We start from the raw sequence: 12,110 nt of genomic DNA, 5'->3' as shown, positions 1-12,110 counted from the left end.
ACCGTTTGGTATGCTTATAATGCTTTCATTAAATATAAAGATAATAAATAAATAAAATGATAATAAAACATATATTGTGCATGTATACATATATATATATATATAAATATATATATGTGTGAGTGTGTGTGTTTCTGATTTTAAAAAAATGCCGTTTCATGGATGGAACAAACCATCTGCTATTGGTACATGAACAGACACGAGAGTCACATGAGGGTCATTACCTCTTTGGCACTCTTGATCTTCTCCAGGAAGGTGCGTAGCTCCTTGGTCTCTGCGTACAGGGCTCGACATACGGCCTGGTAGTGGTTGGGCGCATCTGATGGGCTGGGGAGGTGAGACGTGCACAGCTGGAGAGGAGAAAACAGTGAGACGTACATCACAGCATTAGAGCCAAAATGTTTGTCAGTAGAACCTTTTTGACCTAAAATATTTACTTGGTGATGACAAATCTTGACAACATTTTCATTTTTGGTGAACTATCCCTTTAAGTTAATATTTATATTATTTAATTGTTTATTTCATTATTATTATCAAATATTTCAATTTTTTTTTATAATTGATTGGTTTTATTGAAAAAAATATCTATTTATTAAAATTTTACATTTTTAAGATTTAATTAATTATTACCTTTTTATCAACTCACAAACCCAAGTTTAGGAAACTCGGCATAAGACCACCACTTGTTTGTTTGGACTGCCATTATATGACCATATGTTATTGTCCCTTAGATTGAGACCAAACAAAGAATCAGAGAGGAATTTTTAATTTTTATTTGTTTCCCATTTGAATGTTGCTATAAATATACTGCACACAGAAATGCTCTCAAACATTCCACTGCTTTGGCCCATTCATGAGCAAATTGGTTACAGTACGACTACAAATCATTAGTAACTGTTCTGTTTGTCAGAGTCTCTTCCCTAAAATAGCTGACTGTGTTTCAGAGGACAGAAGTGCATTTAAGGTCAATGCAGGTCTCGTCCAACTCTGTCTGATGAGTTAATCCTTGCATCTTTTACACAGACTTTAAGAAAACCATCTTCCGAATCTAACAAGTTAATCCTGGCGTTACACATTATGTTTTGGCACATAGCAGAGAGCCAAACCCAAAGCTTGCATGCCTGGCAGGTCAAAAACACAGGCCCATTTAAAGTTCAGCGTCTCAGGTATAATAGTTTGAGCACGACACGTATTTTAAAATGCACAATTATGCTGACCAAATACACCTCCAACCGGCTCAATGACATTTTTCCCCACACCTTGTCTTTGAGCTCTGCCCTCTTCAGGAATGTCTTACACAGCATAGAATCCCCGTCTCTGTGACGTGTTTTGCTGAGGAATCACGCTTAACGAGAACATCGTCTACGACAAGGGAAAGTGAATACAACTTGGAAAAAATCCTGCTAGACCCGACAGGAGAGAGATAAGAAGCAAAAACAGGCAACAATGAAAACCATTTAAGGAGGATGTTGCAGAGGAAGTTAAAGAAACACTGCAGGAAGCCTTTTTACTTTCCCATTCCAAACGAATAATGAAAGAGGCACATGTCTCCAAAGAAAGCCACTATCTTCTGTTCTCATCCTCTTTATTTCTTTCAATCTTTCTCTGTCTAAATAGAGAATTGAAAAGATTTCACCAGGTTCAGCACAGAGAAATCTAGTGTCACGGTTCGTTTCTGCGCTCGACCTCATCACTAAAGTAGGAGACTGAAAGGAAGGCATGAAAGGACAGACAAGACATTATCTAACAAGTCGTGAAACGGCCCTGCAGAATAGTGCAGAACATACTGTGACCCAAACTGACCATTACCAGATGTATGTTGTTAGTTTGTTTGTCATTTAACAGTTTCTATGGATATTTTCATGGCGAAGAACAAGTTAAAAGACAATAAAAGGTATTCCTTATTACGATGCTAATTCATACTTAAAGCTAGTATCTGTCTGGTCTCAGTCTGGTCATAATCTTTCATTGCACAGTTAGTAAAGAGCTTCTCCATTAGCGTATTGATAAATATGACTGTAATTTAAAATAACTGCTGCTGCTATGTGTCTGATTGCCTTTATGGAGTCTCAGGGTAATGCGTTACTGGAGTGGGCCTGAGGGAGAAGCATAATGAATAGCAGCTGAGAGACTTACTCTCAGTAAATAACACTCACACCGATCTTAAGAGAGAGCAGATAAACCCAACTCAGGATCTGTGAGGAAGATCTTGCTTCCCAAGATCCACAATTTTTCAGTATTCGTACTAAAATATATTAATGAATTAATATTGAATTTTAATATATGAATACATTACTTAATATGTATGTGAATTAATTATTAACAAGCTAATTATATTTAATTAAAATTATATTTTTAACAGTTTCAATTATTGGTAACAATTTGATTAATAAAAATAGCAACTGTGCAATGTATCCCATACATTGTATGCATTTAATAAATAAATAAATAATTAAATACATATAGGTTTGATTTTAAAATATTTTAAAATAAAAATAAATTCATTAATAAAGTAATATTTATGAAAATCAATAAAAATGATTTTTATTTTATTAAAAATGTATATTTCAATTTTCACATTTAATATAAAATGTTAGCATTTGTACATTGTATCTCATACATTTTATGTGTTAAATACATAAATACATAATTTTGATGTAAACATATTTTTAAAAATAAGCTCATTAATACTTAAATTATTATTGATGCAAATTAATTATTAATAAATTAACTATTTAATTAATAATTGATATTTAAATTTTGACAGATATTAATATATTATTACTAAATTATATTATTAGATATTGTTATATAAAATGATAATAGCATTTGTAAATTGTATCCCATACATTTTATTATGTAACAAATAAATCAATTTATGGGATACAACCTGAGGATGGCAAATAGGATGAAATTAAATAAAACACTTGATTTACAAATGATTCACTCAAAAAATAAAATTTACAAGGCTATTGGTAGATTTTGTAACTGGCCAAATGGGCAAACACCACTTGTGTTAATCGGACAGGCGGGCACAATTTTATGGCCAATCCCAATAATGATAAAATTATTGATAATGACTAGGGCTGCCCCCTAATAGTCGACTAATCGTTAGTCGCCGGTGCGCTCACTTGCTCTTAAAATAGGCTACTCCGTAATTTTTGGTCATACAGATAAGAGTAATACATCTTTCAAATCTGTAAAGACTGTAAGACTATTTATGTGCACTCACAATAACAACAGAACGTGCTTTTGTAAAATAATGAAAGCAAACAGGATGCGCTTTCTGCCATCTCGACCAATGCTTAAAATGAATGACTGCTAGTCGACCAGAAAAATCCCTAGTCGAGGGCAGCCCTAATAATGACAATTATGACAACAAGCAGATGTATAACGCTCTATCAATACTCACAGAAATGATTTCACGGTAGCCACGAATGTTGGAGACTTCCGTGGGTTCTTCCTCTCCCTCATCCTCTTCCTCCGTTGCCTCATATCCCTCATCAGGACAGTCTGTTTCTGTGTCTGCCATGTTGGTCATGAGGTCGATGAGCTGCTCCAGAGGAGGGCTGAGCTCTCTCTCCTCATGCTCCTTCAGGCCGTAATCCAAAGCCTTGTAGATCATTATACCCAGAGACTCTATGATCTGTAACACACACACACACTCACATTCATTATAACCATAAAGTCATGACGTCAGAAGCAACACGTGCTATGACATTAACCTCTATTTTACAACCTATATCATGACCCGTGATAAAAGGCATCAGAGACTAGCTCAAAAGAAAGAGAGAGTCAACAACCTCTTGGATAAGCCTCATTACAGTCTTATGACTCTCAGAGGCCTGCATGCTTTAATGGAGGGGGAATTCAGATATTCAGATTTGACAAACGCTGGATTTCTGTCTCAAACAGCACTAAGGCTTAGTTTTATAATATAAAAATATTCTGACACATTAAATAAAAATATATTACTAACATACTATTATATTATATATTATTAAGTCAAGTCACATTTATTCATTTAGCACTTAAAACAATTCAGGCTGTTTCAAAGCAGCTTCACAGTAATACACAAGAAAATAACAGTATTCATGTTTTTATAGTTTTACAGTTAGGAAACAAATACAAATTTAGCTGTAAAGCAGCTCTAAAAAACAACAGGATCATTATTGAGCTCAATTTAGTTTAATGTGGATTCAATTTAGTTAAATAACTGTGAACGTCGCTAAGTTCAGTAGTTATAAAGCAAACTCAGTTCAACTATGAAAGCAGCTCTTCAGAAGATAAAAGTGTCAATATTCAGCTCAAGTCAGTTTAGTGTTGATTCAGTTTAGTTCAATAAGTGCACAATTCATAAATTATGAAACAAGCTTAATTCAGCTATAAGCAGCTCTACAGAAGGCAATAGAGACGTCAGCTTGAGTCAGTTTAGCGTTGATTTATTTTAGTTCAATAACAGTGTCGGTGTTGCAGAGTTCATCAATTAATGTTAATTTAATTATTTACATTACTATTTATTAACAATAAAAAATATTGTGACACATTATAGGCTATGTGAACTTTCTAAAAATAGCAGCAATATTTAGTTTGAGCCTCAGGGCCAGTGAAAACGAGTATCTTTCAGTGCATCACATTTCCAGATAAATATGAACCCGTGCAGTATCGTGACATTACCCACCGCGTGCCTGAATGTTTCTGTGAACAAAGATGCCCTCTGTTATCATAAGAGCCATCAAGGAGTTGATTGACTGGCCTAGTGTTGTTTTGTACCAGTTCAATTCAATCATGTCAGAGTAAGTTCAGGCAGCAGGAGCGGATGTACCTTGTGAAAATCAGCCTGGCTTGTGCTCACATCAGGAGACTGACATGACCCGACAGCCAATGAGCGATCAATTAAACCTAACTAACACAATTGAGCTGCTAGAACAGTTCATGCGGAGCAAATTACATTATGCAATTACTGAAAGAATGGTAAAAACCAACCATTTTTTCATGCAAACGTATGGCAAACATCCCAAAACAGCAAACAGAAGGTCTGATCATTTCCGAACTAGATCAAATAAGGAGGAATACAGATAAATCTATATACAGATTAGTCCTCAACCCTTTGTCAATAAACTACAACCAGACTCAAACATAGTACAGAGAATTAATTATGTTTATAAAGGAGGTTATACGAAATGTCTTATCAGTGAGAAGATAAAAAAAACAGTGTAATTATTGTTACGTAAGCGACTGCTCAAACAGATGAGGTCTCCTAAACATTTCACCACTTCCACCGATCACATCTCTATTTCAATACTGACACTTTTCCAGGTGTGGATTTGCAGTAGTAGTTCATACCTCGCTAATGTTCCAGACTTTAATCCTTGTCATGAGGAAAACAAATATTATAAGTGTCCTGCTCTTATGCAATCTAATCCTCTGTGTAATACACTGCACTAGAGCTCAGCTACCAGCAAGTCTAGCCTGCTTGGGATTGTAAACACAAAAAGGGCCCTAAACAGAGTGTAGAAGGATTCATTCATTACCAGCAGACTTGCTTTTCGTTGTTTAATAACACTTAACTACTAGTGCGCAGTATGAACAAAATCTCATATGAGTAATTTTATATCACCATAATGTTATAAATAGGGATCCATCTACAGTATATGACAATTCTGGCCAATACGGATAAAGAAGATAATTATAAATGGTCAATAAATGGTCAATATTAAAATTGTAAACCATTAAATAAAACCAATGGTTTTAAATGCTACCAAGTGCATTTAGGCATCACAACATTATAATTTACAGTGTGTAAAAGAAATATTCATTTTGAGATTTGCTTAAAATTACATTTAACAGTGTTATTAAATAATATACGTTAAATTTTTAAAGATTAAGTAAGCAATAGAATAGATAATGGAGAAGGTAATCAAAATGTTAAAATAGAGGCAGTGTTGATTAGATTTTTGTTAATATTTTGAATTATTTTTATATTTTTTGTTTTCACTTTAATTTTACATTGACATTTTTTTTGCTTTTGTTTTTTTTAAATATGTCAATATAATATTTTTTGTATAGTTTTCATTTATTTAGTTGTAGTTATTTTAGTACTCCAAAATAAACTAAATGAAAATCGTTTCCTCTGAAACTAGTTGAAATAAAATATTTTTTTATTTTATTTCAGTTAACATTTATTTTATTTCATTTCAAGTAACGAAAATGTTTTTATGGTTTTAGTTTTTGAAATTCTTGAATAGAGTAAACGGACATGCAAAATTAAATTTAAATAATATTATTTATTATTTATAATTTAACAATATTAAATAATTTAATATTGTTATTTAAATATTTAAGGATATTTAACAACAATCAGTGAATATTTAAAGTCAACTGATATGGATCAATAAAAAAAATAATTATAAAATAGATTTTTTTTGGGACAAGTCTTGCTCAGTTTTTCAGCATTACTCCATGTTGCTCTCTGTTGTCTTTGTTGCTCTCACGTGTAAATAACAGAAGTCCTGCCTTCAGTTTCACAAATATCTCTAAATCTAAAAACACAGTCACAAACACAATCTTTCATTGACGTCCTTTTATACCAGCTTTTCCAGGTGTGGTCAACATCAACAAAGCATCAAACATCCGCCTCAGTTACACATCTGGGAGAGGCAGAGCTTTTACATAACATAAGGACGCCAAAAAGGGGAAGTCAGGAGGACGAGAATGCTGTATGATGATGCAGATGCAGCGACAGCTCATCGAGTGGCTTGTCATCTGTTAAATAATGAAAATGTTGTTGGGCACACGTCAGTAACTAACAGCCCCAAAGCTACATGTAACTGTTTGGCGTTTTTTTAGTGCTGCCCGTGCTGAAAATGCAACACAGTATTTATTTTATTGTATATATATTGTATTGTATTGTATTAAATTATATGATATTATATTTAAATTACAGAATCAACTTTTGGCAAATTTACAAAAGCAGAGGTTCTTTTTCCTGCAGTATTGCGTGTCTGAGGTACTGTACCCTTACGTTTACACGCATGTAATTCCGAGGCAGTGGAGGGTGTGACCGTGAGAACGTCCTAAAACAGTGCAGGAACACAGGACTATTCTCTCTGCAATTTTCACTCCTGGGTTGTGACTCAGAAGGAATGAGATTGAGAGAGAGCAGTGATGCTGGAGGAAGAGTTACAGGAGAGAAAGCAAGAATCCTGACACGCTAACACATACAGGGCTAAATCCAGTCAGAAGCACATGACTTGAGCTAGACATGCATGATATAATTTGTGTGCTGATCAACTCTAAATCATCAATGTCTATCTTCTGATAGCGGAGACAATTTGTTTTATTGGCCAATATGTATATCAAATATAAAACGAGGCCTCAAATCCTCAAATCAAAGTGATATTTCATCTCCCTCAGTATATGTTGACACTAATGATGCCGTTGCCTTCCTCTCTCTCTGTCTCACACTATGCAAAACAATGAAGACACAGGCTAGTGTTTCGCTCAGCCCAGTTCACATGACATCACTGCTGCGAGGCACATCCCCGGTTTGTTAAGCTTTTCTCAAGACCTGATTTGAGAATGAACAACTTGCATAACCCTTAAAATGTGTTAATGTTGTTGTTCTTGAATTTGTTATACATTTGTGCATGCATAATTGTAACTTTCTTGTAAATAATTGAGATATCATTGGCTAGTTTTGTGAATTGCCTCTTCTCAATAATTATAAATAGTTTAATTTTGAAAAATAATTTTCATAATTTTATAATTTAAGCAAGGTAGTAATAATAAACATTGTGACTTATTTTGCATATACATAAAGAATAAAAAGATAATGATAATCAATTTATCTTATTTTTTTTCCTTGTTATATTCTATTATTTGTATATACCAGAACTAGTAGCTACAATTAGTGAACCTATTAGATTAAAGCAGTGATTCTGGCTCATTGATTACAGAACTGATGACTTTGAAGAGCAAGAGTTGTTTATGTATGTCCATCTAATTCAGACATTTATTTACATCTCCACACAGATTTTCAGTCTCATTTCAGAGAAAATCAAGACACCTACTAGCAAACAACATCCTGACACTAACAAGAGCAGTCTGTCCGTCAGACAAACACACAGTTGGGTACGGCTCTGTTTCCTCTATTGAGTTAGCATGCCAGTGCCTTTACACCGATGTGGGCAGCAGTCAGCTGTCTGCTGAAGCATCGGCATGTGGCTCACCGCACACACACACACACACACACACACAAGCACATGATGCGTGAATGAATGTGTGCACAACCACATACATGAGAGGCAATGAAGAGGCCTACACTTTCCAGGATATTCCAAGACTTTTTCTGAATCATTCCAGAAACATTATTAAGAGGATGTCATCCATGGCAAACCTGAAGCATAATCAATAGCACAGCTTGTACGGAGTCCAATAACATTATGCATAAGTTAGGGAAGGTTTCCGGGTTATTTATTTATAGACCACTGACCCTATTAAGATGGACCATCTAAAACACAGTGCAGATGAGACAGGCTCTTCATCACTGTTCATTCACACCACTTATGTCTATTCACCAGGGGGTTATTGCGCTGATCATCAGTGTACACTGGGAACTTGGGAAGAAATTAACATCAAAACACAAGATGAATTTCTTATGAAGACCAAGATGGAAGCCATTCATTAGTTGCAACCTCAGACTCCTGCTATTGATTAAGACGTTAAATAGCAGACAAACTTGACATCCTTGATGTTTCTGATTGTTTTGCATTATTGCTGTTAAAAATATAGATTTATTGATACATGTCAATTCTGAATATTTAAAAAAGTACTAATAATACTTTAATACTCAATTTCCGCAGTATCAATACAAGTACAGATCATGATCTGGTGTTTTCAGAGCATCTCAGTTTATCGTATGGCTTCAGAAGTAACACAGAATAATTCGCACAATCGGGGAAAAACAAAAAAAAACCTTGGATTTGGATCGGCTCTCTCTGACCGATACCCGATCCGAGAAAAATGGCACTATCGGAGCCGATACCCGATATGAATATCGGATTGGCGCATCCCTACTCTGCATGTGCTATGAATTTAGCTATGAATTTAACATAAGCACCAGGTACACTTTATTGTCACATCGGCATAATTTCCTACATTTTTGTCGACAGATTATTACAGCATTTCACTAGATTTGCAATGAGAAGCATTTGTAAATCTTGTCAGAAACATTCGCCAAAACTAGAGAGTTTAACTTTGGTAAGTGAATAAATTACACAAGTATCGTAATTTTATTTCTGTAAACTAAAATAATATACTTATGTAATATTAATCTATTTTATATATAGTGCACTACTGTTATTATTATATAAAATAGTCATTTTAATAATTCAATAATAGTAGTAATAATAAACACAATGACTTTTTTTGCATATACATATTTGCATATAAATTTATTTTGCATTTATGTGATCGGCTCTCTCTGACCGATACCCGATCCGAGAAAAATGGCACTATCGGAGCCGATACCCGATATGAATATCGGATTGGCGCATCCCTACTCTGCATGTGCTATGAATTTAGCTATGAATTTAACATAAGCACCAGGTACACTTTATTGTCACATCGGCATAATTTCCTACATTTTTGTCGACAGATTATTACAGCATTTCACTAGATTTGCAATGAGAAGCATTTGTAAATCTTGTCAGAAACATTCGCCAAAACTAGAGAGTTTAACTTTGGTAAGTGAATAAATTACACAAGTATCGTAATTTTATTTCTGTAAACTAAAATAATATACTTATGTAATATTAATCTATTTTATATATAGTGCACTATTGTTATTATTATATAAAATAGTCATTTTAATAATTCAATAATAGTAGTAATAATAAACACGGTGACTTTTTTTGCATATACACATTTGCATATAAATTTATTTTGCATTTATGTATTTCTCACAGTTGTAAGAAAAAGACAAAAACACAAGTAAACAAAATGTAATGATACATATTATAATATATGTTTTATTATTATTATTATATAATCCCACTCAGAGCTATTAGGCCAGAGGAATCTCAGACAGCAGAGTTTCAGTTGAAAAGAAAATACTTCGACTATTAGATATTAGTCCTTAATGCTGTGGCAATTTTTCTCTGTGGTTTCGAAAAAGGTATTATTGTTATTTTCAAGGTATTGTAGTAAAAGTTAAACATTTCTGTATTATGACAAACTCTACTTAAAGGGATAGTTCACCCAAATGAAAATTCTGTCATCATTTACTCACCCTCAAGTTTCTTCAGCCATAAAAAAATGAAGAAAAAATAAAAAAATAAAAAAATAAAAAATACTATGGAAGTCAATGGCTATCAGTAACTGTTTGGCTAACATCATTCTTCAAAATATCTTCTTTTGTGTTCAGCAGAAGAAAGAAATTCATACAGGTTTGGAACAACATGAGGGTGAGTAAATGATAAAAAAGATATTTCATCTTTCAGTGAACTATTCCTTTAACATGGCAGATGTTCTCTTTTTCTTTCTTGACCTAAAAAATAAACCTCCCAAAAGACTCCAAGCCATTCAAAAGTGTTTCCATAGCAACATTCCATTAATAGTTATTCATTCACCAGGTGGATTTCCAGCAGTACTAAAGATCAACTTTATACACTGGTAAATCTCTGCTCATTTCATCTCACCCAAGATGATCTATCTAAGCAAACATTCCCATCTGAACAGTTGAATCTGTGCAGTCTGTGTCGGTTTGACTCTCTCTGTAAGATGAAACAGAGAACAGTGATGGTGGAAGGAAAGAGTCATTCATGTGGAACTGAGCTGACAACATCCTGCCACTTCTTACACACATATAACATTGCAGCTCTATGACAAAGAATATGAACACGCCTGGTTTGACCTCCCACCTCAACTAGTTAAACTGAGTTTGGAGTGATATTTCCTCCAACTCAATATGTCCAAATTCACATTATGATGCAGTTGTTTTCCTTTTCTCGAGCTCTATCCGTCTCTCACGCTACACGAAACAATGAAGACACAGGCTACTTTTCTCGGAGCACTTCTCACATGACATCACTGCTCCAAGGCAAAGTTTCTTCATTTTCCCAGCATCATATGGAGATGAGCCACTGGAGATGACCAGAACAATGCCATTCTTCTCTATTTTACACGGCTGCATCATGTTGAGTTTTTGAGGATAAACTAAGGGCAGGATTTCTGACCATGTATGTGGAGCGCATGCTCAAAGACTGCAGACGCCCTGGGGTCCCAACCACACCTTGATAAACTTACAGTACATAGTTGCTTCACAATCACATGAATCAAACTAGTTAGGGGGGAATGACGGATGTGCCCAAGGGTCCTGTGGGCTTTTGTTCCAGCCATGAATAAACTATATGAACAGAGTGAGAAATTAACACTCACCACCAACCAAATGTGGGAACTTCTCACATAGTGGCAGGTAATTTTGCTTTTCTACCAAAAGGGACTCTAGCAAAAATAAAAATAACTGTTAAAAAATATAATACGATATTATTGTTATTTTAATCATGTAATGTTTAATCATGTTTAATCATCAGATTTGAAATATTTTGAAAATATGTATTTTTATATATTTTGTTTTTTAATGGAACTACTTTTAGCAAAAATAAAAAATAAGAACACCTCAGTTTTATTCTGAGGAAAAATATGCAATTTGGTGCAGCTGTGGCCAAAAATTAAAATGAAATTCAGATATGTAAATCAATGAGATTTTCAAAACAGTATAGCAGACTATTTACATAAATGTGAACCTTGACCACAAACGCAAGCTAGATTAAAGTGATTATTACGTTTTGAATATGGATATTTTTCTTACAAAAACGCATCGATTCGCCTTTGTTCTGCTCTGGTTGTTGAAAAGGCCTTTGTTCACCACCCGGAGCCGCGTGAGACACTTTTTTTTTATGGATGGCCGCTTTTCATTTAACTTCTTTTGGACTGAAGCACTGCAACACCCGCTGACTGCAATGATAGAGCTTGGAATTTTTTTATCTAACTCCGACTGGATTCGTCTGAAAGAAGAAAGTCATATACACCTAGGATGCCTCGGGGGT

General features: G+C 34.2%; 1 protein-coding gene across 4 annotated transcripts in view; it reads right to left on the bottom strand.

Annotated features, from left to right (window-relative positions):
- Positions 1-12,110, bottom strand: part of spire1a (spire-type actin nucleation factor 1a) — a 50,622-nt gene that overhangs the window by 19,047 nt on the left and 19,465 nt on the right. For all 4 annotated transcript variants that reach the window (XM_016514881.1, XM_016514890.1, XM_016514898.1 and 1 more), the window contains exons 3-4: positions 3,413-3,646; positions 225-350 (exon numbers count right to left, since the gene is read on the bottom strand). In XM_016514881.1, coding sequence (XP_016370367.1) covers positions 225-350; positions 3,413-3,646 — 360 coding nt within the window. The remainder of the gene's footprint in view (positions 1-224; positions 351-3,412; positions 3,647-12,110) is intronic.

The sequence above is a fragment of the Sinocyclocheilus rhinocerous genome, unplaced genomic scaffold (genome assembly GCF_001515625.1).
Source record: "Sinocyclocheilus rhinocerous isolate Xijiao unplaced genomic scaffold, SAMN03320098_v1.1 scaffold492, whole genome shotgun sequence".
NCBI classification, from domain to species: domain Eukaryota; kingdom Metazoa; phylum Chordata; class Actinopteri; order Cypriniformes; family Cyprinidae; genus Sinocyclocheilus; species Sinocyclocheilus rhinocerous.
This window is presented reverse-complemented; position numbering and strand designations above follow the sequence as displayed.